The sequence below is a fragment of the Symsagittifera roscoffensis genome, chromosome 2 (assembly GCF_963678635.1).
Source record: "Symsagittifera roscoffensis chromosome 2, txSymRosc1.1, whole genome shotgun sequence".
Taxonomy (NCBI): Eukaryota; Metazoa; Xenacoelomorpha; order Acoela; family Convolutidae; genus Symsagittifera; species Symsagittifera roscoffensis.
This window is the reverse complement of record NC_087063.1, coordinates 7,088,860-7,111,964: the sequence shown is the minus strand read 5'-3', so window position 1 is coordinate 7,111,964 and position 23,105 is coordinate 7,088,860. Positions and strand designations below refer to the sequence as shown.

The 23,105-nt window shown below is 34.7% G+C and overlaps 2 protein-coding genes across 3 annotated transcripts in view; one reads left to right on the top strand and one right to left on the bottom strand.

The window, feature by feature from the left end:
- LOC134840765 (DNA-directed RNA polymerase III subunit RPC1-like) overlaps positions 1-8,470 on the top strand; it is an 80,220-nt gene extending 71,750 nt beyond the window's left edge. For both annotated transcript variants that reach the window (XM_063856794.1, XM_063856793.1), the window contains exons 20-24: positions 4,094-4,245; positions 4,631-4,838; positions 5,239-5,390; positions 6,317-6,476; positions 8,134-8,470. In XM_063856794.1, coding sequence (XP_063712864.1) covers positions 4,094-4,245; positions 4,631-4,838; positions 5,239-5,390; positions 6,317-6,476; positions 8,134-8,372 — 911 coding nt within the window. In that variant the 3' untranslated portion in view covers positions 8,373-8,470. The remainder of the gene's footprint in view (positions 1-4,093; positions 4,246-4,630; positions 4,839-5,238; positions 5,391-6,316; positions 6,477-8,133) is intronic.
- Positions 1-23,105, bottom strand: part of LOC134840426 (phosphatidylinositol 3-kinase catalytic subunit type 3-like) — a 513,967-nt gene that overhangs the window by 408,517 nt on the left and 82,345 nt on the right. The window lies entirely within an intron of this gene.

Genomic DNA, 23,105 nt, shown 5'->3' with positions numbered 1-23,105 from the left:
AGCCTGAGGTTGTGGTTTCAATAGAGATAAAGGCTAGTGGGAAGCTCCACTGTATTAGTGGTTACGTTCAAACTTTTCCCCCTCAGAATAGTCAAATTTTTTTATTTATTTAAACCATTTTTTGAATCTATTTTAACTTTTCTCGACACTAAACCTGAGGTTGTGGGTTCAATAGAGATAACCGGTAAAAGGAAGCTCTCTTGTTTTAGCGGCCACTCCTAATGTTTTTAGACAAAATTTTTTTGTCATTTCAGCATTTTTTTAAACTTAAATTTTTATGAATGTTACCAACAAATAACCTCCCATAGATTCAAAGATCGGATAGTGACAAACTTCTTTGCATACGCGATTACGCTTAAATTTTTTTTTAACAAAAAAATAATGGCCCTCGGAAAATTCAAATTTTTGATTTTTTGACCGTTTTTTTGAAACGCCAAAGCTGATATTATAGGTTTAATCGACATAACAGGTTGTTGGAAGCTTACCTTTATTATGTGCTACGCCCGGTTTTTTTTGTAAAAAAAGTTAAGACCTTCAAATAAGTGAAATTTTGGTTGTTTCTTTTTCTAGAACTTTTTTAGTTTTCTTTAAAACTATTCTATCAAATCTGAGATGAAAATTTCAAACGAAAGAAGCGGTTGCGCGAATGTTTTCTAAAGAAGCGGCTATTCCTTTATCTTTTTACAGAGAAAGGTAGTTGTTTAGGAAAATTCCAAAATCTCAACACTACAATTCTCACTTATATTATTAGAGAAACAACTAAGGTTTTGGGTAAAGATTTTTGTATTCCGGTGTGTTTTACTTTTTTCTTTTTTTCCCACCATCGAGTTTTTTCTCTTTTTGTTTTCCACGCAAAATCAGGTACCGCAAATAATCATCGGACTAGGTTGAGTGATATGATATATTGAAACCCTTACGGTCGTGATTCGCCCAGTTTCGAGGAAAACCGGTTTTGATTTTTTTGCCTTATTTTGAGCGAATAAAGCGAGCGAGCAGTCTTGTTTCAATTCCTCAAAAGCTTGCAAAAAGCTTAATTTAAAACATAAAAACTTAATTTCATTTGAGTAGCGTGTCTTTTAAAAAGTCTTTTAGTGCCTTTTTGGAATCAAAATTTTCGAAGATTCAAAAACTGCAGAATTTTTCAATATTTTATTTTTTTTGAAGCAATTTTGCTACAAAAATTGTTTTTTAGTTTGCTTCTTGTAGTTTGCTTCTTTTACTATCATCTTGTAGTTTTTAGTTCAGCTCCTTTTATCACACCGCGCCGGAAAAGTAAACGACAAAAATTTGAAAAAGCTTTTTATTTTTTGAAGATTACGGTCGGAACATTCTGTGCTACTTGCACAGTAACAGAATATCCTTGTTAGCATTTTTAGCTGTTCTAATGGTGATTAGTTTTTGTCGGTTGTTGGTGCCCGAGCGGGCAGGGCGTGAGAGCCAAATCTCGAGGTCGCAGGTTCGAATCCGATGCGTAGCATACTTTTACTAATTCTAGCCTTTTTTCTGTTTTGTCTTTATAACGTTGCTTTTTTGTCGTTTCTCACTAGTGTTTGCGAAGAGCAGCTTCGCTTCTGTGTAAATGTACCAAATGAACCGGAAAAAGTTATTTGTTTGAAACAAAATAACAATCATAAAAACTCGATCTTACAAATTTTTGTCTCGCAGTTTTTTGAAATGCATAATTTATACATAATATGGTTTTATGCTTCCCAATTTTTTAGATGCAAAATTAGATTGGATGCTTTTAGTTTGTTATATTCCAATTTATTTCTTGCAAAATTGTGTCTATTTGTATTTGGTGACACTTTTGCTGCATCGCATAGTCAATTTATTGGCATATGTAGCTGCTTTTTTTGTGACTAGCCTTTGGCAGTTGTCGAGCGTTGCTTGCCGAGAGGGCAGCGCGTAAGACTCCTATTTATGAGGTTTCTGGTTTGAAGCCCATACATAGCAAAATTTTACTAATTCGAGGTTATTTTTATCTTTTCTCATTTCACTTTATAAAGCTGTTTTTTTGTCGTGTTCGTGCTAGTGTTTACAAAGTGCAGCTTCGCCTCGGCGTTAGTTTTTTTACTCAAGCGTAGTGCGATAATACGAAGTCTTTTTATCCGTATACTCGTATACTTATTACGTAGTTCAGACTCTTATATAGATCGTGAAGTTTTTTTCGTCTTTTTACGGGAAGCATTTTATAGTTTGTTCGGGCTCAAATTTACTTTTTCGCGGTTTGACTTTTTTTTAAAGTTCGACTCACTTCCTTTGTTAAAAGAACGGCAAACTCCATCATCGAACAGCAAAAGTGTAAAGGTCACAAAAAATGTGATCAACTTCTAATTTCGAAAATGGACTTTTATTATAGGATTTCCCAGCGAATTAGAAATATTGCCTAATGATCCAGTTTTGTTGAAATTGGGTTAATTTTATCAAAACAGTGTCAATCGGAAGTTTTCTAGAAATTCAAAGAGTTTTAAGGCCATCTTTATTTTCTTGGAACTTAGAATGTTGAGATTTTATCAAAAAACATTGAGTTTCTTTTCTGTTTAAATGCATTCCTTGACTCTTTCCAAATGTCTGTTGGTTATGTTCTAATTCAAGTTCTAACAAACTAAAGCAGCAAAAGCATTTTATTTTGTCTGCTTTTGCTGCAATAGCGTTATATCTGGTTTACTTTTGCTGCTCTAGCATTTTGTCGTTGTATCTGGATTTTTGGTTGCTGGTGTTTGAAGGATGTCTTTTGACTGTTGCGCAGATGTGTGACTAACAACCTCGAGGTCTGGGGATCAGTTCCGGTGTATATCAGATTTTTAAATAAATTTTACTCTTGCTTTGAGTTTTTGGTCGTTTAAGAGCTAATTTTTTCTAGCTTTTGTTTGTGAAGTACAGCTTCGTCTGTGTCCTGACTTTTATTCTTCAATTCGACTTCGAATCTTAAACGAGATCTACTGACTCTAACCGATTTTCATTTTAAGCTCAATTTTTCTTTCAAAACAGTGTCAGTTTCGAAAAAAGCGTTTTACTGACTGATAAAAAGATGAAAGTGAATTATTTTCCTCTGTAATTGCGTTCTTTGACTCTTTTCCAACTGTCTGTTGGCCATATTTTTTTCCGATTTTATTCCGAGATTTTTTTTTCAATTTGTTTCTTTCACAAGGTGCTAAATAAGGCTGCTCGCTCGCTTCGTTCGCTCAAAATTAGACTGAAAAACAAAAACTTCAAACCTGATTTTCTTGACAGTGAGATAATCATTTCGATTTTGTTATCCAAATTCTCGTGGAAGACAAAATTATAAACTTTTTTCTCGACACAGAATTTTTCGGAAAAGTTAAGATATCGATTGAATCACGATTGAAACTTTTTTAGTATGATATATTATTCGACTGAATCTAATTTTTGTTTTTGGTACCTGAAAAAGAAACGAACTAATACGAGATTTCTCTACACTTTCTGTTGAGTGGAGTTTTTGGGAGCCTGAAATAATATGCATAAAAGGAGTGTTAATTTGTTAAGAAATGATATGAGTTCAACTAAATTGCGACCTAAAAGTTATGGGATACGAACCTATATTGGCTCTGCGAAAGTGCTTAATGCAGCTGCCTTCTTTAATTCACGTAACTGGTATGAACTATTATAGTTTTCAGCGATTGATGATAGTTACAGAGATAGCGTGTTTCAAACAAGGGGTGCTGTTAACAAGTTTTAAGCACGTGTTTTTCTTACAAGTTTTTTAACATGTTTTTTACTGATCCAAATATTAATTACTGGTTAGTGAACAACTTCTGCAGGCATCTTCTGAAGGCTCTGATCAGCATTGCACCTTTGATGCACAGTTCGTTGCACAGCTGGGCTTTGTCCATTCACACTTGCGCAATAGACTAGCACCGGAGAAAGTGGGAAAGCTAGCCTTTTAATTTTTCCGTACTCCAGTTTTAACGTTAAAATTTTCGTGCTCAAGTTTTTAAAGTTTGAGTCTGTTCTTGAGTTCTAAATCATTGTATTAAGAAGATCAGGTGTTTTAAACATGTTTGGAATAAATACAGTATTTTGCCAACAATGGATAGTTATAGTTCACCTGTTATATCGTTTCCCAATGTAGGTCTGTGTGATGAGCGGGACTCAAAGTACGCGCGGGCTGTGAAGGGGAGAGTGGAGAAGACTTTTTTGGGGGAAGTGTGTGATTTTCTGGAAGAAGTCTACCTACAAGATGACATATTTATCCTCGTGAAAGTTTCAATGAAAAGAGTTAAAGTTAGTGCATTGGCAATTTTTTGAAAAAAAAAACTATTTGTTCTTGAGGAAAAGTGCTCAGAATGATAAACTAAAGTCTCAGTTTGACACCAATCATAAGCTGGCCAACCGAAGAACTAGAAATTGTGTCTGAAATGGCTTTTAAAAATTGACACGTTAATATGTATATTTAAGCAAGTGAAGCGCATGATAATATGCAGGACTTTTTTTTCCGTGGTTACCGGTTCGAACCTTCGAGTCTGTGATTCTTTTTATTCAATTTTTGTAGCCATTTGTGTTAATATGCTATCTTTCATTCACTGCTGTAATTTGGTTGTGTATACAAACTTCCTATTCGCCTCTGTCTTCATATTTCTTCAATTTAATCAACTTATGTCTTGTCCAGATTCTGCAACTTGAGGTTAACTGTCACACGATAGCAGCGTCTATTCTGGAACAACCTGTGAAAAAGATTGGCTGCAAACTGCAAACAGTGAAAGTGTTGTCATCTGAGAACTGTCTGTTGGTTTATATTGACTTGGCCAATAGCAAGTACAGCATAGCACACACTGTCACCCTTGTGAAGGAAAACTTGGCAAAGGTCATCGTTAAAGGTCAGTCAAGGTCACTTCAATCATAGTTTATAAAAAGCACTAAAACTGTTGAGATTTGAGATTTTTTATAGCACTGTAAAACTTTTTAGCTACCATGGACATAAAATTTACTGTTTTTTGAAATTGTTTTTGAAGTTAGACTGTGTTATCTATACATGCGATGGAAGATGATGAAATTTGTCTCTGATCGCTCGCTATGCCCCTCGAACTTAAACTTTGTTAGTTTCAATTTGAGAATTTTTGTTTCACGATAAAACTTCGCAGGTGTCAGAAATGCGACAGGAATTTTAATTCTAACTTAATTCTCAAGCAATTCAGTTATATCATGCTATTCACATACTGATGAAGGTATTGCAACGGTTTTTCTAGTTTTTTCTGAGCTTGGAGCAACTTTGTTCAGGTCTAGCGGAAGTGAATCGGGCTGTGGTGTCAATTGATGACTCAGTGAACCCCCCTGTGTACAAACTGATAGTGGAGGGGGATGACTTCGACAAAGTCATGTCTACTTACGGGGTGGAATTTAGACGCACCAAGAGCAACAACACTTTTGAGGTATATTCAAAAAAAGTCACCGAGATAGATTGAAATTGTAAACCCGTGTGAAAGTGCCGATTATTTGCGGAAATTTTTTTCTAAAGTTAACAAAATTTTAAATCTCATAAAAACTCGTTTAAATGACTGAATGGACAGACTACCGTTTTGATGTCTGGTGTTCGATCCTCGCGCCATGAATTATTTTTTCCAAGGGAAATATTCTTGTAGTCTGTATCTCCGCCTTTCGAAACAAAACCTGCCATCGGTGCTTTCTTTGCGCACATTTGGTCGGTTAGTTATCAGTGTCCGATTCCGATTTCAAGATTGTTTCAATCTCAGTGGATGAGTCATCATCTTAATGTTTCGCTTAAAAGTGGAAGCTACTGTTGATGAGCTTCGCTCTTTCCATTGATACCTCGAGTCTTCATTTACTCGTTTTTTGGTACTAGTTAACTTGTTTGGTGCCTCAAAAATGCCGTGTTCCCTGATAATAACAGAGCTACACTATTTCGGCAGTTTTTTCTAACCTAACTCGCTTAATTTCTCTATGTTGATAACACAGCTGTCATAGTTAATTTAGCGGGTACGAATTTGGTTACCAACTCCAAGGCGTAGGTTCGAAGCTCCCACGCTTGTTTTTGTTCTTAGGAAATAGGCGGGACAAATCATCTACACTAATTTTCTCACGGGACCTAACAAGTAAACTAGTACTCATTTTTTTAGACAGACAACAGTTTTTTTTTCTTCATGATAAAACTTAATGTCTACTGCATAATTCAGTTAAATGTCATACCACGATGAAGTCAATTAGCAGCTTTATTTTTCCAACAAATTGGTATCTGTTTTTTTTTTAATATAAACAATTCGAATGAAATTAAAATAGGAATCATGAAATAAGGCAAGTTAATTATTCGGCGGTCATCGCCGTAAAATGTTTGTCTTAGGTTGCGCGGACATTGGGAATTGAAGCAGCGAGATCCACAATTATTAACGAGATCAACCACACCATGTCTAGTCACGGAATGTCAGTGGACATCCGACACGTCATGTTGCTGGCTGACCTCATGACTTACAGAGGTCAAATATGCGGAATGACTCGTCAAGGTATCAGTTTTTTAGAACTCTGAAAATCTGTAACTCTTTAACTAAATTTAATTTTAGACGCAAAGTTATAATGGGAGTTTGATTAGACGCGATTTATTTCATGATAAGTAATCTAACATAATTACAAAAAAATGACCCCTTAAAAGCGTATTGGTATCATGTTTCATGATTGGGTTTTCTCTTTGAGAACAAAATTGGGGCCAAGTATTTCAGTTTTATTAGTGTATTCAATGGACCCTTCTTCTATGCTAATAATCGCAAATAAAAGTATTCATTAAAAGTGTTCACTTATGCTACAGTGCTGATTTAAATTATCCGGAAAAAATGAACTAAACTTGAGTTTTCAAACATGTTTTTCTCAAATTGGGTTAAGATTAGACAAAAAGTGAAGAGAACAAAAAGTGCTTAGAATTTCATGAGAATTAAAAGGGTGCATTTTTTTCTTCGAAATTCTCAACAAAATTTTACCCCAACATTGGGTCATTTCGGTTTTTTCAATTAATCAAGAATTACGCTGAAACTACTTTGTTAATTGATAAGAAATATATATCACAAGAAGCCTTTTACATAGCCCAACAAAGTTCTAGAAGGAATAAATCTCTAAAAACCTGTATAAGAGAAAATATTTTTGCTTGATAGTCAAGAAATGTGAATTTTACTATTTAAAACCCAAAATCTTTGTTTAAACACAAGATTTAAACAATTTACTCAAATTTTTACAGATTTAACTTTTGTGGAACTTTGTTGGCCTATGTAGGTGGTTTCTTGTGATATATATTTCTTATCGATTAAGTAGTTTCAGAGCAATTTTTTATTTATTGAAAAGACAAAATGACCCAATTTTGTGGTAAATTTTTGGTTGAAAATTTCGGAGGAAAAAATGCACCATGATAATTCTGATGAAATTCTAAGCAACTATTGTTTTCTTCACTCTTTCTAATCTTAACCCAATTTGAGAAAAAAGCTTTTGAAATTAAAAAAAAATTTCGTTTTGTCTGGTTTATTTAAATCAGCACTGTATCATCACGATAGTAGCATAGGAAGTTTCATAGCATCTGTTCTCTGCTTTATTTTTGGCTACGGTTTGAGTTTTATTTATCGACCGTGGCTGAGTGGTTAGTGTGTGAGACTCATAATATCCAGGTCGACGCATCGCGTCTGAGTAGTAACTCATTTTTTTTTTAAATTCGAGCCTTATTTCTACTTCGTATCGCACTTTATAGAGATGCTTTATGTCGCGTTCTTGCTTGTGTTTTTTTGCGAAGTGTTTTTTCCGCTAGTTTTTGAAGTTTTGTCATTTTCAGGTCTAGGAGAATAAGAAATAGCTGTTTTAACGAAGTTTTCTTGAGCCAGGCTATTTTTTGGGTTGAATTATATCTAAACAAAAATCTACATCCTTAATCGGAATTTTTTTGTTTTGGTTAAGACCGTTATCATGAAGTAGTAGCAATATAGTTTTAATCTTTCTGATGCATTGGCTGAACCAGGGGTGGATCTATGATTTTCTCAATTGAGGGGGTTGACTTTTATTACTCGACCCAATTGATTTTTAACCGCGCGCTTCCTGGGACAATTCATATGTATTTGCAAGTTCTACAGCAACTTAGTTTCATCGGGGAGTAAAAAATGCAAAAAAAAAATTGTGCTCTTTTTTTAGGTCTCTCCAGTTTCAAAGACAGTGTGATGATGTTGGCGTCTTTTGAGAGGACTTCTGACCACTTGTTCGAAGCATCCTACCACGGACAGACTGACTGCATCAGTGGCGTGAGCGAGTGCATCATCATGGGAATCCCGATGCGGGTGGGCACTGGACTGTTCCAGCTGCTCCAGAAGGTCCACTGGCAGCCAAAGCAAACTAGACCTCTTTTGTTTCAAAACGCAATCAAAGCTAATTGATTTGCCTCATCTGTTATGGAGAATTGCAAAAAGTTGAAACAGACAGACTTAATTTAAAAATTTAAAACAGCAAATGATCAGTTTTGAAAAAAAACTATGCATGCAAAAGTTTGTTTTATCATCATTCACAGTTTACATTTAAAGTCTTTTTTATTCAAATCTGTCTGTCCCAACTTTTTTTTCTTATCAATCTTAGAGCGTAGAAAGTAGCAAAGTAGTGGGCCGAAAAAATTGACAAAAACAACACCATAACGTTCAACAAATTGTGAAAGTTGGACTAATCCAGAAAAAATCTTAGTTTTAACTCTTAGTATACAGCTCACATATTTATTAAGAAACCGGGCAAAGTTGTAAACCAACTGTTAAACTTCAACCTTTTTGATTGTTGATACTTTCTACGCCTATCTCAAAACTTAAAAGTTCTTTGATAATGATTTTTGTTCTGAAAGTTCAATTAAATTAAATATTAAAAAAGTCGAAATTTTCCAATTTACATTCCATTGAGCTAAAGAGTTATACTTATTGTATCAATAATGTTTTTTAATGACTTGGCGGTTTATAGAGGAATTTAAATCCGATATTATGTTGTTTGTGATACACCTATACCTATCTTGTTAAGTTTGCTCCATTTTACTAGAGTACTTCAGACTCTTACATATGTGGCAATGTTTTTTTTTCAGGAAGAGTCCTAAAATTTGTTCAGGCTCAAATTTATTTTTTTTTCGGTTTGATTTATGTTTTTTTTAAGGTAGTTAATTTCCTTTCTTGACTCCACTACCGAACAGCAGAAGTATAAAGGTCGCGAAAAACGCGGTCTACCTCAAGTTTCGAAATTGGAATTTAAACAAACATAAACTTGAGTTACCGCGGTCTTACTTTTGACTTATTTTGAAGTTCAATTCAATTTCAAATTTAAGTACAATTCAATGTATTGCACGGAAAAACGTAATTGACTTTCACTTTCGGGAAGGTTATAACTTTGTTTTCCCAGCCCAATATTTACATTCTTTTTTGATTCAGTTTTCTCGTTAGCACTACTCCAGTTGGCGTAATTTCTATCAATAAGTCTATTATATATTTTTATGCGGGCTTCACTTTACCGCCATGTTTAAAATTTTTCAACGTTTCATTTTTGCATGTTTAACGAAAGATTTTTTTCACGCTTAAAATATATGGTTTTTGCAATGGTTATGAAGTTTTTTTCTGTGTTTTAGTTTGCGAATTTGGTCTCAATTATGAATACCCAAATTCTTTTAGAAATTTTTTTTAAGTTTCACACAATTTGAAATTATCAAACCTGTTTTTGTAGGCTCTCAGAGTACTCTCAGGGGATGTAAATCTCGCCTTCGAAAATGACTGCTGAATTCATTTTAGTTCCGAGACATGACGAGTTTTTAAAACTTTTCAAAAAATTTGATTTTAAAAAACTTACGAAATCTTGAAATCCCAACCCTTTAATGGCGTAAACCCATGGTTTTCTCAAGCGTTGCATTTCATTCCGCCAAGTTTGACTGCTCAAATCATTCTAGTTTCCGAGACATACGACTTTTTATGATTTTTCGAATTCTTCTACTTTTGCGAAAGCAGGTGTTTTTTCAAAAAATAATCTCAAAAATACTTAACTAAGTTCGAATTCCCAATAATATGGTGGGTCGCATACAAGGTTCTCAAACTAAAATTTTTATCTGGTCCCCAATTATGACTGCTCGAAGTATATTACTTTCCTAGTTATGACGTTTGCATGATTTTTCAAAAGTGATTATTTTCAAAATATTTATTTTCAAAATTGGAAACTGTCGCTCCATTGGTTGGGTGAAGTCATGTTACTGCCAGCAGTTTTAAATATGACAGTCATCCTAATATTTTTGCTCAAATTGTAAGTTCTCGAAAATGGAAAGTGACGTATTTTTTTTAACGTTCAAAAATTTTCGTCAAACAAAGAATTAAACTAAGAAAAAATCTGATGTTTTAAAATTCAATTACGCTAGATTTATAAAATGATAGCTGCAAGTGAAAAGAGTAGAGGCTAATAAAACATGGAACCAAGTTGAAAAATGCTCTCATTCATGAATTTAGTGATTTCGCCAACGAACTCATGAAATATAGATAGTGCAGTTGTATGCTGTCGGCCATTTTTGGGTATTGTTTCTGAGTTTTAATTACGAAAATCCCACACCCATTAGTTTCGGAGATTCGACAATCAGAGTTTAAAGATAAGCTTGAATTTTTTTGTTGTTCAATTCCTGAATTCGAAAACGCTGTTGGTAACCTCCGTCTAATGTTATGAATGCATTTATTTCGTGTTTTTTTTTTCACATGTTTCATATATGAGCAGTTTTCACATCTATTAATCTGTTTGAGGCACCGGAGGTGAGTTACTCGCTATTTGTTATGATTGAAAGATTCTGGAACTTCAAATAACCGTAGGCTGGATTTTTTCCTGGAAACTCGAAAGTTTTACAAAATTAAGTTTTGTTTTGATCCCTGTCAGTTCATTTACATTTTTTTCAAATGCCTGAAGGCCCTGTTTTGGTTTTCTCTATAAAAAAGCCAGCGATCAAAGTAAACTAAGTTGGAATGTTGAAATATCTATTAAATTTGTTTTTATCATATTGCCTCCGAGTGATCGGAATGGCAAAGAAACATACTTGTCAACGGGGCGGGGCGGGGCGGGCCGGGCCGGGCCGGGCCGGGCCGGGCCGAGGTTTTCACTTTTGTCAACGGGCGCAGTTTCAGTGCGCACTCTACAGCTTGCAGTGTGCTAAACGACATGACTACTACGTTCACTGCCGATTCAAAATTCGACGTTTCGAAGGTCTTTATAATTAAGTAAAACAATTAATTAAAATTGTTTTGAAACAAATTTGTTTTTTATCAAAAAAGCAGCAACGGGCCGATTTTTAATAAATTCCCTGTTTATCGGGCCGCCAGCGGGCTCGACTTGAATTATATCGGGCCGGGCCTCAATTATGGCGGCCCGTTAACAAGTCTGCAAAGAAATCAGTTAACTGACAAAATTTTTATTCAATCTGTGTATTTTGATGGCATCTGACAAGAAAACGTTGTTGTTCTTAGAAAATTGCTTGGCTAGGCTAGCTTGCTTCTAAATTTTTCTCCCTAAATTTACCTGGAAGCTTTTCCATTCCCTTTTTATCGTTTCAACAATTGGCCATTTCTGATAGCATATGATTGATAAGTTTGTTAGTTTAATTTGGATAAGTAGAGTTGAATCAAGCAAATTTTTAAACTTGAATATAAAGGTGGCATGCCAACGGTTTGGTTTACCAAAATTGTCAAGTTTGTTAGCTTGCCGAAATTAGAAGACTTTTACACTTGCGAAACGAGTGTATTAGTACGAACCTTCTGAATTTTCCAACCTAATTCTCAAATATTGGTGCCAATTTTGGGACACCTTTACAGCATTTTCACATTGTGCTTTGACATTCGATTAGTAATTAGTTAACACATACATAACAATCTTGAAAACTCGATATCAGAAATTTTCTATCTCAAAATATTTCCATTTTTTTGAAATGCATAAGTTATACATAACGTGGTTTTGCGGTTTGCTGCATGCAAAGTTAGTGTGGATGCCTTTAGCTTGTTTTTTTCATAGTTTTACTTGCAAAATTGAGTCTATTTGTATTCCGTGCCACTTTTGCTGAATGGCATTGGCAATTTATTAGCATATACAGCTGCTTTATTCGTAACTAGTGTTTGTCGGCATAGCTTGCGTGGCTGAGTGGATAGTGCGTGAGACTCAAAATCTTTTGATTGCAGTAGGTCGCAGATTCAAACCCTACACGTAGCCGAGTTTTTGGTAATTCGAGGCTTATTTCTACTTTTTCTTTTTCCACTTGATAGAGCTGCTTTTTGGTCGTGTTCTCACAAGTTTTTGCGAAGCGCAGCTTCGCCTCTGTGTTCATTTTCATTGACTGAATCCTTTAAGGCTTTGCTGCTTGTGAATTTTTTTTTTTCACTTCTGACAGTTTTGCTACTTAACCTTACTTTTTTTACACTAAGCATAGATTTTGTAAAATGAAGCGTGAAAAGTTCTAAACTGCCTCCTAGAATGAGGTGCTCATTGTGTACTTTGCTGCAAAAATATCAGTTTGTTTTTGGTTTCCTTAAATTCATTGACACTTTTTATAACTGTCTTTGTTTAATAATAGACTTTTTAATCGCGCGTTATGGTCATCTGTCTATTTATTAAGCCCACATAACTCTACCAAAAATGTTAGCAAAACAGCTACTTATTTCAGTGCATTATGATCAGCAGCATGCAGCCTGTTCTAATAAATACCCAAATCATGTGTGTTTTGATTTTTGGGTTTGATATTTTTATCCGCGCATTTTTATCCACGGTATGATGAAAAATTATTTTTTTTTGTCCAGGAGTCGGAGGTAAGAAGAAAACAGAAAAAACGCTTTGCGTAGAATTTTAAATCAACTTTACGTAACTCAAAGTTTCTTAAATTATTGAATTTGCTATCATGCCAATTAATTTTCAGTCATGCTTCATTGCTTCGTAATCGGTTTGAAAATTTTATCTGAGTTGCGAGAAAAAATGGACCTTTGTTTTTGATTTTCTGGCTGGGTATGGATAAAAAGAGTCGTTCTTAAATTGTTATAATAAATTAGAACATAAAACTTGTCATAGTTCTGGAATATTTTAAAGTATTTTTTCCCATTGCTGACTAGATAAGTGTTTTCTAAATTTTTTCAGATGTATGTTTTTATTGGCAAAAAGAACTATGATCGGAACAATTCGTGATGCTTCCACAACCTAGTGTTTTTTTACTCATACGCCCCACTATCTTCAGGAAACTGAATTAGGGCCAAAATAATCTTCAGAACACTATCTCTCTCACACACACACACGCACACACACACCAGCCTTTTTTTCTAACTATAACTAAACACTGAACCATACTAATCACGTTAGAGTTTAAAAAAAATAAGTCTTCTTTTGAGTCTTCACAGCGCATCTGGCAGCAATTTCTGGTTGATTGATATAACTGTTTTTGTTCCAGGGTCTTAATTTGTTTCTTTTTCCCTCCTTACTCCTGGAGGGCCTCCAGCTTGGTCTCGTAGCTTTTCACGTCTTCGTAATAACTGACAGGCGGCCCTTGATGCCCAGTTATGAAATCTTTGTCTTCGACCGGAAGCGTCGCGAATTTGTCTTTCATGGAAAAGATGAGATATTCGCGGATATGAAGTGACGGCTTCTGCAATGTTTTGATAAAAAATGAATTGAAAATCGAGAAATGAACGTCTACTTAAAGGTCAATTTTTTAAGCTGAGGTTCCTGGTATCTAACTTTATGTATTCTAAGGTTGCCAGTGCATCGTTTCAATTTTAATTGAAATTCTAAACAAGAGCAATTTCATCATTTTTACTTGCTGTGAATTCGAATTTCAAAAATCCGAAAATTGTAATTTTGCGGCTCTTCAAAAAAATAACTTTGAAAAGTTCTTGGCCTTTTAAATTTATTATATTTAGTAAAAACGAAGATGTCGCAAAATATAATTTTAAAGTAACAAAAAATAAATCGGATCAAAAACAATTTGATAACTCATTACAGAAAAGATAACGAACCAAGTTGACTTAGAGGTCAGATTTTTAACTTTACCCAAAATAGTGTTTTAAACTCATCATTGTTTGAGGAAGTGACAGTTGAAGAGGTGGGCGAACATGAGCAACTCAATTCAGTCCACTTCACTCCTCTCTGTGGACACTGCACACGCTTTTTCCACCCTCATGGTAAGGTACAGTTCACAACTGTTCTTCAGGGAGGGAGGGTATAGGGTACATCTCAGAAAACTCAATCACACTCTGCAGATTACCTAAAACAATATCTAAATGTAATAAACAGCAAACTCGCAAAATTAGACAATACGCAAAATTTAAGGAGAGCGACAAATAATTTATTGCAATACGTTGCCAAACAGTTCTGTAAAGCAGGAAATTTTTGCTGATATCTCATGATGATATTATGAAAAACGTATACTTTAAAGATTTATCGATTGGAATCTGCCGCGGCAAAACATATTTTTTTAAATCAAAAATTCATTTTCAATGACTTGCGTAGAAAATGAGCAATTGTTTTTTCAAGATTTTCAAAAAACGTTTTTGGCCGTCTTATTGAAGATTAATTGAAGATTTTCTGAAAAAAACCTCCTCGGTTTTAAATTAAATCGTTGTAACATCGCTCGGAAGTACACACCGATGGAAACTAAAACTAGATCCTAAAACAATTGGCTAGTGCCTAAATAGAGCTTTAGGTGCTTTTGACCGTCTCTACCATAGCCAATTAAATGTGGTTCGCGTAAAATTGGGTCAAAAAATCATTACTGCTTAAAATTTATTAGCTGAGGCGCGCAAATTAACTTAAATTACTTGCAAAACAGTGAGCTCATGGCTGGGTCTCAGTATCCCTAGACTACGAGATCACTCCTAAAAACAGGGCTGTTTCATTATTACTATTAATTTATTAGATTGCTATTGTTTTTGTGCAGTATCGAAAACCAACCCTTCCATCGGAGATGGATCGACCCCTTCCCACAACTCCTAGCTCTTCGATATCTGATAACGAGTGTCGATGTAACTAAATTAAATTCAAGACTTTCCGGGAAACTAAAAATTGTTAATATGTAAGTTTTGCAATATAGCACGAGATTTTTCCGAATTCTCGGTCTTCGCAAAAGAAGCTCCATCTTTATTACCTGGAAGAGTAGTGATTCTTCTCGTCAGCCTTCCCGATTTGTGAAATACGTCCAGCAACGATTTTAACTGTATTTTTTTCTGCAATAATCTCTCGATCGTTGTTTCTGTTCTTTACTGCCGTTTTCTACGTTCTGTAGATGTTGCCTTTATTTCGAGTCAAATTTTGAAAATTAATTAGTTCAATTCGGAAAAACCACTCTTATTTCAGTTTTCTGGCAGATAACGTCGTTAATCGTCAGTTGCGTGGTTAGTCTCCATAATTGACGTATCGTACGGTCAATTTACAATGAATAAAATTCAAACCGTAATAACAAAAACCGACGGCCTTCTTGTCGATTGGCACAGGTAACACAATTGCTAGTTAGGCTAATTAATTTTATAAGTGCTCAGAAGAATCTATAAACTGACATCGCTTAATGAAATTATAAAAAATCAATAAATTTATGAGCGTAACTATTAATTGTCCAAATGAAAATCGGAATAGAATTTTTCAAAATTTTTGATGATCATCAGTCTTGAACAATTTTGAGCAAACAGATAAAGTAGTTTAAATCACCAGCCTAAGCGCCTTCAAAAAAAAGAACTAGGAGTCATCATTTTTTGGTCTAAAATTAAAGCACATATTTCAAAAGTTTACCAATTATAGTTTTCAACAAAAAAAATCTCAGGTGGAAAAACTAAGAAAATTCCGATGATTACCTCTCAGTGGATATTTGCGACATTCAAGAATAGCATTTTAGGAATCAATTAAAATTTGGGAGAAAACCGTGACAAATAACGAACACTCTCGTAATGAGTTTTTCTGGCAATCAACTGAAACAGAATCTGAATAGATTTACTAGTTATTTTTCGAAATGCTCTTTTTCAAATGTTGACTTATTTTTCACCAAATAGGTATTCTTAAAAAGCTCTTAAAACGTTTCCTCTGAAAAAACCTGTTTTTGGTTTATTGATGATGTTTGGGAAAACCTTGACTATGTGTTTGCTCATTAAATTGCTATGAAAAATATTCAAAAAACTGAGAATTTTTTTTGGACATGTCTAAAGTCTTTGACGATACTTTTAAAATCTTTTCAAGATTGAACCAAAGATCAAGTTCCTGTGATGAGCTGCCGGAACGATCGTACAACTTTCTCATTATAAGTTCATGCAGTTTGGACGGCTAGGTACCTGTACGTGTACGATCGTTCCGGCAGCTCATCACAGGAACTTGATTTTTGGTTCAATCTTGAAAAGATTTTAAAAGTATCGTCAAAATCTTTAGACATGTCCAAAAAAATTCTCAGTTTTTTGAGTATTTTTCATAGCAAATTAATGAGCAAACACATAGTCACGGTTTTCTCAAACATCATCAATAAACCAAAAACAGGTTTTTTACAAGGCTTGTAAAAAGCCGGAAGTATTTTAAGGTTTCATTGCTAATAATATTCAAGATTTGATAATATTCAAGATCTTGGCATGAATTTAAAATGACTGGACCTTGGGTAATTTGCGCTTATTTGCATCTTACTCGTGCTTTGTGAGTCGTTAAAATTTGCATATTGGTTGGTACTATTGTAGAGTTCACAGACATTTAATTCTCGAATGTCTGAAACTCGATGATTTCATGTCATGATGCAAAACTTTAGGTATATAGTTTCAAATTTACTGTCTCTAACTTGATATGTCAGCGATTAATGATAGATATTGTAGCTTGTGTGTGGTTTGAAAGATTTAATTCAGTTCAATTTTTTTTTTCATTTTTGAAAGGCAGTCAGAGTCAGTTTCCACCCTAACACCGAAAATAAACTAAAGTGAGAAGGAATCGCTTGCCAAAATAGGAGAAGAGACGTTTTTGGCAACATAATGACATACAAACCTGTGCCAGAAAATTTTCCTTCCTAGTAGGATAAACCTAATAAAAGTATTGAAATTGAATAGCTGGTTTTTATTGACTTCGCGGTTTGACAAAAAATGCTATGGAAAAAATGCTATGGAAAAATGCTTATCATACGATTCCATACAATTCCATAGAATAAATAAATTGTATGATAATCACTTGATAACCATTGTCTCTATACAATGGAACTGTATGATAGTCATTTTTTCCATTTAAATGAATTGTATGATAATTGTAAGATAAACATTTACGGAAGAACTTTGCATAAAACTCAGTTTTTGATTGAGCAAAACAAAGAAATAACATGAGGCAAAAACTAAATCTTAGCCCAGTCCAACTTGCCGGTCTCTCAACAGAAGATAAAAACTACAGAAAACTTTTGAGGTTTGAAACTCTGTTACTGTGTTTCCTGTAAGTTTCTCTCCTCAAATTTGAGACAGCAGAGAGTTACTCTTGCTGGTAACCAACACCAGGGGAAGGGTTGCCTCATACTCAAAACTGCTGACAAGAAATTGGAGACGGCATTCCGAAGTCCAAATCTGCAGATCTAAAACACATTCCATGTCAGCTCCCAGTAAACATTACATAATTATAATCTAAAAACAAACAAAGAATGCGTGAAAATGCACATGAATACAGAATACACATGTATCATAACTTTTATCCGTGCGATAAAAAAAACTTTAAGACCACCATCGGAACCATGTACGAGAAGATCCATTCGAAAATAACCCAGGTGATGGCGCTCAGAAACACAATGCTGCACTGATTTGCACAATGTGGTGACTTAAAAAACATATTTCAAGAAAAAAGTTTTTTTTATCAAAAAAATCGGCCATCTAAGCTTCTATAGACTTAGTTGTCAAACCCAAACGCTTATGATCAACATTGCGTAATTAGCTTTTTTTTAAGGAGCAAAATTTTTTTCGAAGCATTAGGGAGAATTGTGTATAGGACAAAAGCAAGTTTTTTGGATAGTCTGAAATAATTTTTTAATTTAGTTTTTTGAAAAAACGGGAAAGTTTTGGAAACCTCAGCTTAGAATCTTTTAAATGAAAACTGTAACTGAGTCGATGCAAAAAACACTCGAAGAGTTAATGATAATAGCTAGCCTGACTGGTAGGAGAAAAAAGACCGTTTCTAAACGAAATTTTATCAGATTACAGAAAAATTGTATGGTTGAGCTCCTCTTGAGCAGTTGCCTTAATTCCTGAATGCTTTTTGAAAAGTTTTTGAACAAAAAATTTGATCACGGAAAAAATGTTTATCATACCATTTTCATAGAAAGGAAATCGTATGATAATCATTTTTGTCAGAAAATATTTTAAGGAATTTTAATGATCAATATGATTTCAATTATTAAAAAAATACCATTTAGGCTCATTTGAACTTCACAAATGCTTTTTTGAAAGTTTTTGAACAAAAAGTTTGTTTATCGAAAAAATGCTCATCATACCATTTTTATAGAATGGAAATCGTATGATATTTTTTGTCAAAAAAAAATGAAAGATGGGACAATTTGATCTAACTTACTCAAAAAACGAATCAAACTCATTTAAACTTACCAAAAAAACTCTTTTTAAAGGTTTTCCTGAAAAAAAAATCAATGAAAAAAAAAATTTCATACAATTTTATACAATTTATACAACTTATCATACAATTTTCATAATTGGAAATCCTATGATAAGCATTTTTTTCATAGAACCCATCCATGGAATTGTAAGTTAAGCATTTTTTTTGTATAGAACTGTATAATAAGCATTTTTTGTATGGAGGTCAACCCTGGTTGTTTCATTTCTTTAATAGTCGTTTACAGTTAAAATTCAGCAAAAACAGCCGATTACTGTGCAAACGGTTTATAGCGTGCTCAAACTAAAGCAATTATTGTCGATCAAAAATCTATACTATTTCGCTACTGGATCAATTTCGAACTAAAAGCTCAGAATGCACGTATCTGAACAATAAAGAAGCATAAATATAATTCTAACAAGATTTATTTTCTACACTTTATAACAAAAAGCACAGTTTGTAGTTTATTCATCAAGTTCATTCAAAAATAAACAACATCATTTCAAGCTTAAATACAAAAAGCGTTCTGTGTTCTGTATAGTCGAGGTAGATTTTTTCACATCACAGAGCATCCATCCGAATTGGATATCTTCAGACAAATTGCTGTGGGTCGCATATCTCTTGGGTCGTTGATAATGCGGTAGCACTTTTTATTTTCCGGTATTCTAGTTTTTTGGGGGTTCAATCGCACCTAAAGAACAAATTGACGAAAATAAGGCAAACACAGCAAACGCGGATCAAGTTTTTTTTCATCGACGGAAAAGATTTTACACAAACAAAGAAGTCAGTTCTTTTTGTATAAGATTATGCTGAAAACTTTGCTTTTTTTCGGCATGCAGCGCCCCCTTCAACATACTCTATCTTTGCTCGGAAGGCACCTTTAGAAAGTTTTAAGGGTTGTTTAACCAAAAATTGATTTCGTAAGAATGCTCCTGTCCACCAAACCTTTGGGAGACCAGGGTCGCTTCAATCCACCCCTGAAATTAGGTCCTATACAATCGTTATGGCAGTATTTAAGCTTTTACAAGACCTTTTCTTCGGGTCGAGATTACTGACTTCACAAAAGAGTTAAACTTTTGGATGGAAAAAAATAGTTTTCATCGGTTTTCAATTTATCACGGCAAAGTTTGATGCAATTGAGTTTAATTTTGAGCCCACTCTAAGAAAATACACGCTTTTCAAAATTTGTCGACCTTTTTTTAGGTCAAGCAAATTGATTTTTCGAGCTCTTCCAAAGCACTAAAAAGACCCTGTTTTGACCAAATTGTCTGCGTTGCAGGCTAAATTTAAAAAGAAAACAGGCCAAAAAAAATGCGTTTGGAAGCACTTTTTGGACAATTTTGACTGAAGAATCTCATTTTTTCGGCGCGCGCTGCCCTCTTAAATATAGTATATATTGGCGCTAAAGGCGCCTTGAGAAAAATTTTAGGGTCCGTCACCAAAAATGGATATCTCAAAATAGTACAAAGGGGGGCGCTTTGGGTCGGCAGGGGGTCGAATCCCTGATAGGGGTAAAAACTTTATGACAGCTCACTTGAGCCCTAAGATCTTTTTCAACGGAGTCAAAAATGTAAGAAAAAATCACAAGCTATGCCATTTTGTGAGAACAAAAAAAACTGAAGATTTTTATCCGACTTGTTAAGAATCTTTTCAGGGCTCCAAAGTAATCAAATTATTGCCGTAATAGAGCACATAAATGTCAGTGAAAATATTTCGAAAGTTTTGGTGTTCACTTTTAAATGTATCATTTTATTTGCTTTAACCGCTTTTTGATTACAACTGATACTACTTCGGTCTGAAGTACGCGAGGCAACGTATGGGTAGCTTCGATACTTAGCAGTATTTAGAGAACCGCGTATTCATACTCGTCGGTAAGCAGACAAATTCTATGTCAACCAATCAGAATCGCGACAAGGAAGAAACTAATGATTAATAATTATTTACTTTGAATGTTTGCTCTCTCGTCTCGACTCTGATTTGTTAATATAGTATTTGTCTGCTTACTGACGACTTTGAATACACGGTTGTCTGAATACAGGCCGCACTCCGCGTAGCTTTGACGCAAAAGATAGCTCGCTCGAAACTGGGTAGGATCTCTTTGCTCAGTTTGTCAAGTAAAGTGTTTCTGAGTTTGCGAAATTTTAGCGCGGTTCCATCTGAGATGGTATTTAGTTCTGATTTTATTTCTGGTCACAATAAAAATGGCACACAGATTCTGATGCACTGCTCAACTTGAGTTTTTTCCTTTCACCCTACTAAACTGCGATTTCCAAAACGTGTGTTTTTTTTTGCTCACACTATTCGATTGTTACAAATCTTAGCATGAGGACTTGGCAGTCTTAGCTCTATGACAAATATTAGGTAGTCTTCATACTAGCCATTGTAAAATCCCTCGTTACACTATAGTTTTGATGCTTATGTGAGGTGGGGGGTCCAAAAAAGAGCCTACTCGTAGAGAAATAAAAGAAAAGTAAAGATATGTCCAGTGTTAATCCATTTGTTGTGAGATTTATATCTGTCTTGAACTGCAATACACATGTTCAGACTTGGATGATACAAAAATGTTACAGAAACAAAAAAATACAGATATTCTCAGTGATAACCCTTTCATTTTAACTACTTACTACTTATTGCTAATATTTTTGGTGTTCAAGTACGCTGAATTGGCAACATGGGCGGATCTAGGATTTCTCGAGGGGGGGGGGGGGATTTTCAAAAAATTTTCGAAAAAATTGTCGAATTTTTTTCTAGGTCGACCAAAATGGTTTTCTGAGCTCTCCCAAATCACAATGAAAACCCCATTTTGAACCGAATTTTCTGCGCCGCAGGCAAATTTTTGGAAAAACAGGCCAAACAAGGCGTTGTTAGGCATTTTTGGGAAATTTTCACCAAAAAATCGCGTTTTTTCGGCGCGCGCTCCCCCCTCAAATTTGGTATATTTTGCGCCAAATGCGTCTTTAGAATAATTTTAGGGTCAGTCAGCCAAAAAGGGATATCTCAAAATAGTACAAAGGGGGGACCATAGTTGTAGTTGTTTTACGTATTATCGTGGCTGAATGCGTTTTTTTATGGCTGAATGCGTTGTTATGGTTGAATGCGAGTTTAGACATGAAAATCAAATTTGTTCGCAACAGCTACTATACTTCCTTCTAGGATTTTCTCGAGGGGAGGGGGAAGGATTTCCAAAAAAATTTCGAAATTTTTGTCGACCTTTTTTTTAGGTTGACCAAATTGATTTTCTGATTTCTCCCAAATCACTACAAAGGCCCAATTAGACTAAATTTCTTGCGCCGCAGCCAAGTTTTTTTTTGAAAAAACAGGCTAAAAAATGCGTTTTTTTTCGGCGCGCGCTCCCCCTCAAAATTAGCATATTAGTACCTCACCAAAAATAGATCTCAAAATAGAACAAAAACAGATCTCAAAATAGTACAAAGGGTCGGCAGGGGTCAAATTCCTGAGGGGCGGGGGGGGGGTGGATGTCCGCCTCTCCCCCCCCCCCCCCCTAATCCGCTAGGGTTTAGGGTTTCCTTACATTATTACAAAGTTACAATTGAATTTCAAATCGGGGGAGGGGATGAATGGCAATGGGCCGGGTCTGATACAGACCGTGAACTTACTAAACAAACAAAATGAAGGCGTGCTTGGCCGTAAAGAAATAACTGTTTCACAACTTGCGTGCCCTGAAATCGGGGGTGGAAAAGCACCGACAAATCCTTTATAAAACATGAAAATTTGCAAAAAAAATTGCAAAATAAAAATTTACATTACAAAAAATCTTCAGTAAAGCATGCGGTTTTGCAAAGGTAAAATTAAGTGAAGTATAATCAATCTAAAATGTTAAGAGAGTTTACCTGCAGCACGCACGCTTTTCCATCAAGTTTGAATTTAAGGAATCCTCGAAGACAAATATCGATGTCATTTGCAAAATAGGCGCCACAGCCACAAGGCTCGCCTTTCAGCAGGGCTTTATGAATTATAGAGAAATTTATAGAAATTTAAAATTTAGGTTTAGGGAAAATTAGTAAGATTTCCACAACCGATGTAAAGAAAAACCAATAATCCAGGATCGGATCTATAACTTTTGCGCGGTGAAGCTGGAATTTGATTGAAGAAATTCAAAAACAAAACTCGTATTAGAAATTTCATACTAATCTGGGGGGAGGGGAGTTATTTGAGTACTAAATTCGTACAAGCCGAGTTTAGTTAATGCCGATCAACCCAGTAAAATATTTTTAATGGCGTCTTGATTATGCGCGTCTGCAAAACGTAGATTTTGGAATCGAAATTCTACAAAAAGCTCACAAAGGTATTTTGACCGCATTTTAAAATTTTCTAATGAAAATAATCCTTTCACTGCTTAGGACGATATATGAGAACTGTCTGGCTAATATTAAAATAGACAACAAAAAGTTGTTTTTTTTTTTGAAAAAACGGCCCCTGCCCCACTAAATTTTAATTTTTGTACCAGGGATTAATTTTTACAGGGATTGTGTTTTCTCATGCCAACTTACGTAAAACTTGCGTAGGGTTTTTTTTCAACACAATTACGCTCCCGACAT